Source organism: Anarrhichthys ocellatus, unplaced genomic scaffold (genome assembly GCF_004355925.1).
Source record: "Anarrhichthys ocellatus isolate YVR2014 unplaced genomic scaffold, GSC_Weel_1.0 scaffold14, whole genome shotgun sequence".
Classification (NCBI taxonomy): domain Eukaryota; kingdom Metazoa; phylum Chordata; class Actinopteri; order Perciformes; family Anarhichadidae; genus Anarrhichthys; species Anarrhichthys ocellatus.
This window is the reverse complement of record NW_022280044.1, coordinates 287,497-291,668: the sequence shown is the minus strand read 5'-3', so window position 1 is coordinate 291,668 and position 4,172 is coordinate 287,497. Positions and strand designations below refer to the sequence as shown.

Here is a 4,172-nt window from a genome sequence, read left to right as displayed (position 1 = left end):
TTTTATCGATTATTTTATTTCATTAATTTCTTAGTTTATTTTTAACGTATCCAACGGTCTCACTGAGCTTTCTGTTGTACCATTGCCTTGTTTTGGCTGCTTTGACTGTCAAAGCACTTTGTGAACTCTATTTATACATCACCTTTTTAAAAACAAAGTTATTATTACTATTAAGATAATCCTTTATTAGGATTACAGCAGCATAGTGGATAGTGCAAACAAGATACATGGTTAAAAAAACAATGCACGTCAGCATTCAAGCTGCATCAATTTCTTACCTTAACAGGCCGGTGCAGATCAGGAGCTTTGATGCGCAGGTAGATCTGGCTGGCTATTGACAAGCCGATGAACAACCAGTAGTTAAAACTGAAATAGTTAATTAACTGGAAGACGTCAGGCACAGACAGGTAGATCAGAGACATGCCACCCTGAAAAGAAGATTGTTCAAGTTTGGTAACAAGCAAGCATCAGGGACACAGGCATCAAAACAACCAAATACACACAGTGCAATACTAAAACCAACAAGAATAAGTGATACTAACATTGAAAAGCAGGGCAGGAATTGGGGTGAAACGCTTAATGTGGATCATGCACAGCACATTGGGCAGGTGGCCTTCTCTGGAACCAACAAAAAACAACCTGCAGGAGAAACAAAATGTTGAGAACACGTCACCATGTTTGCTCTTAGGATTTTGCAGAATAGCAAGGTAAATCTGCATTCAGGTGTGCCTTTATGTTCTGACCTGGAAGCAGCAATGATGGAGGAGTTGAGGCCTCCGTAGCAGGATATGGCCACAGACAGAGGGATCAGCCATCGACCCCAGCCCAGCACCTCATCTGCAAATGTCTGAGGAGACATTCAAAGTGTATTACTGCTCACATTCATTTATTGGTGTTTGCAAATAAAAGTTAAAAAAAAACAGATAATAAGATTAATAAATGTGAAAAAACAACAAATTAAGACGAAATTCATGGGAGCTACCAAAAGCGCAACTCACTTATATATCATCATTCAATTTACAACAACTAAACATTGATACACACTTCTATGCAAATTACAGTAATATCTTTGAAAACTTTAATAAAGCCTCTTTGAGTTCAGCGTCTTAAATCAGGATGTGATTTTAAATGTTTGTAGCAAACCAGATTTAAGTTAAAATATTATGAACTTTCAGTGCTGATGTGTGAAGCCCAAGTAGTGACAAACCCAGCACCATTGAGAGGCCCATGGCTAGTTAGAACATCAGTAACAGTGAATACTCTATTAAACTAGAATTACCGCCTTGCGTTTGTTCGCCTTTGCCAACCAGTCAGGTTGCAATTTACACCCCATGTCTGTCCAAGATGTCACAGTGACCTGACAGTGAAATTACCTCCCTGTGTTCCACCGCTATCGCCGGCACGGACGCATAAAAACAGATAATAAAAACAGATAATAAAAACAGATAATAAAAAACAGATAATAAAAAACAGATAATAAAAAAACAGTACGACTCGTTCTCCTCCAATGCACTAATCACATCCCCATGTTCCTGTGTGGGACGCTAACCTCTTTAGCTAAATGAGGTTCCTGCCATCATCTCAATCCTACAGCCACAAATAACCAAAAGGGAGTACCCAACCAGACACTAGTGCCCGTGGCTGCCAGCCAGACTGAACGAGACGACAGCAGAAGACAGGAAGCGAAGATCAAACCCTGCAGTCCCTACCAGGCTGAGCAGATGTTGTCCATTTGGATCAGTTCTGTGATTTACTAATAGAGTTTATAGGTCGGCATTAGTATGCACACGAATTTGGTTAGTGCTCGTGTACATCTTTAGGAGAATGCACCAAGTTACTCACCACAGCGACGGCGTCACTCGCAAGCACGCTCTCTGCATCCATGACGACGTAGTACGCTATGTTGGTCAAGATGTAGATCACTGTGACAATGGGCATGGAAATGGCGATGGACAAGGGCAGATTCCTGAAAATGAGAAAAGTGGATTTCATTAACTCTAAGATCTCAGTCATGTGAAATTCTCAGGTCCGATTACTTAGTTTTAAGTCAGATTTATGAAATGCTAGATTTACAGATTTATAATGTGTTACATTATGGGCTTAATGAAAAGCAATGCCATCAGGAATGCTGGCTGTAAGAACCTTTCTGAAATAACAGACGGCGTACCTCTCTGGGTTTTTGATCTCCTCTGTGATAAAGTTCAGTGTGTCCCAGCCAGAGTAGGAGTAGAGTGCTGCATAGAGGGCCAGGGCCATGTTACCAGGGTCCAGTTTAGAGCCTTTGAATGAGTCCTCAAAGTTCTGGTCAAAACCTGCACCAACACAAGGTTAGTTAATGACCCCAGTCCATAACGATGTATCATCTAAGGCTAAATCATTCCTGAATATTTAATCCAGCTGATGTCTTACTTATTATTTATTGTAATATTCAGATAACTAGTATAATACCCTGCAATTTATACATATACACTGTAAGTGGATATGTGCTGGAAGCAGTTTAGTAAAAGAAAAGGACAAAAACATAGATGCAAATCATCAATAACAAGTGCCAAACACAATCACAAACATAAAAAACAATCATGAAATGTGAATGTCAATAGAGTTAAGGTAATCTGTGTGGATTTTCCTCAGTGTGAGTAAAGAGATAAAACACCAAAATAAGCTGTGGAGGAACAACCTTGAAAAACAAGAATAAGGTCCTGAAACTTGTTGCCGTTTTGGAGAAAATGGAAGTTATTTAACTGTCAGCATTTCATTAGGACTATACAATTGAAATTAAATTTTCCATGAGATAAAGTTACAAAAATGTTTGTGTATGCTGTAAATTATAGTTCTTATTCCTCGGAGTCATAGTGAGATTCTTGGGACATCCTACCTTGTCCGAGTTTAACCAAGCCAGTGATGATGATGACGATGAGCGCTAGGACCTTCGCTACGGTAGAGATGACCTGAAGAATAGCCCCCCATTTCACTTTCATACAGTTCACATAAGTCAGCACACCTGATAAGAGAAAAAGAGGAAGAAACAATATTGTCTTAAGTCCATGGCAACTAAAAGTTGCAGCACAACAATTCTTTTTCCAGCATCTCAAACTGAGGCATGCAGCCAAGTGGGAGAAAAGTGTTGCACTGTGAGTTGCATAAAACGGCTGCAGCCCGCATAGTATCCCATATGAGAAGAATGGAAACGCCGGAGCTACAACAGCAACAGAGAGCGTTGTTTATAAGACGAGGATGTTGCGTCGGCGTTGCAACCTTAGCTGTAAGGTTTGTGTATGGAAACAATCAAACATGCCAATACACAGCCATTGTTTTTTGTAGGCCTAGTTTGTTTTTTTAAATAGAAAAAAAATCTTTAAAATGTGATTTAATGTCAGGCCTTATCACCCAGCCCTAATCATAGCGATATTTAGGTTGAACAGCTGCATTTATATTGCTATTATTCTTCTTCATTGCCCTTTATCCAGACACAAAGCTTTAGGATTGACATTCACTAATCGAGCAGTAGATTTAAGGCAGAGTTGAGAGGAAATCCACAAGTATTAAGTGTAGTTACACACATATCCCTTTAAGAGCAAGACTAAGTGAGGCAGCTTTGTTTGGAAAAGTTCACATAACACAAAGGTGTGTCATCTAATTAAATACAGCACGCCCGGTTTAACATGTACCAGTAGTGTACCAGTAGTGCTGGTAACAATAACTACCTTTCAACTGTTGCGATAGCTTCTCCTAAACTCTCCCTCAAACAAACAGTTTGCATTTGATTTCACAAGAGTCACATATGACCACTGTAAACACAAGAGTGCGGGGTGCAAAAGAAAAGCAATTTAGTAACCCATGCCAAATACAGTTCCACACATGAACAAATTAACTGTGATCGTATCTGAACCTGTGGTTTTCATGGCATCTTAAAGCGCTGACTGTACTGGACTTGACAGTGACAGACAACAGTGGTACTGCATCTAATTGGGGCACGGAGCCTTTTGAAGTGATGCTGTTGGTTAAAATTGCCTTTGAAGATCAGTATTACGTTAGGGATGAAGAGAGGCGGTCCCAGTTCTGGTCAAACCTTCCTACCACAACAGCTCCTCTCACTATGGATACTATACGACACAGATGTCAAACAAACACACGCACGCACGCACGCACGCACGCACGCACGCACGCACGCA

General features: G+C 40.2%; 1 protein-coding gene across 1 annotated transcript in view; it reads right to left on the bottom strand.

Moving 5' to 3' along the window:
• Positions 1-4,172, bottom strand: part of LOC116387062 (Y+L amino acid transporter 2) — a 13,548-nt gene that overhangs the window by 4,456 nt on the left and 4,920 nt on the right. The window contains exons 5-10 of the mRNA XM_031853818.1: positions 2,876-3,001; positions 2,168-2,312; positions 1,843-1,966; positions 744-847; positions 543-639; positions 279-428 (exon numbers count right to left, since the gene is read on the bottom strand). Of these exons, the coding sequence (XP_031709678.1) occupies positions 279-428; positions 543-639; positions 744-847; positions 1,843-1,966; positions 2,168-2,312; positions 2,876-3,001 (746 nt within the window). The remainder of the gene's footprint in view (positions 1-278; positions 429-542; positions 640-743; positions 848-1,842; positions 1,967-2,167; positions 2,313-2,875; positions 3,002-4,172) is intronic.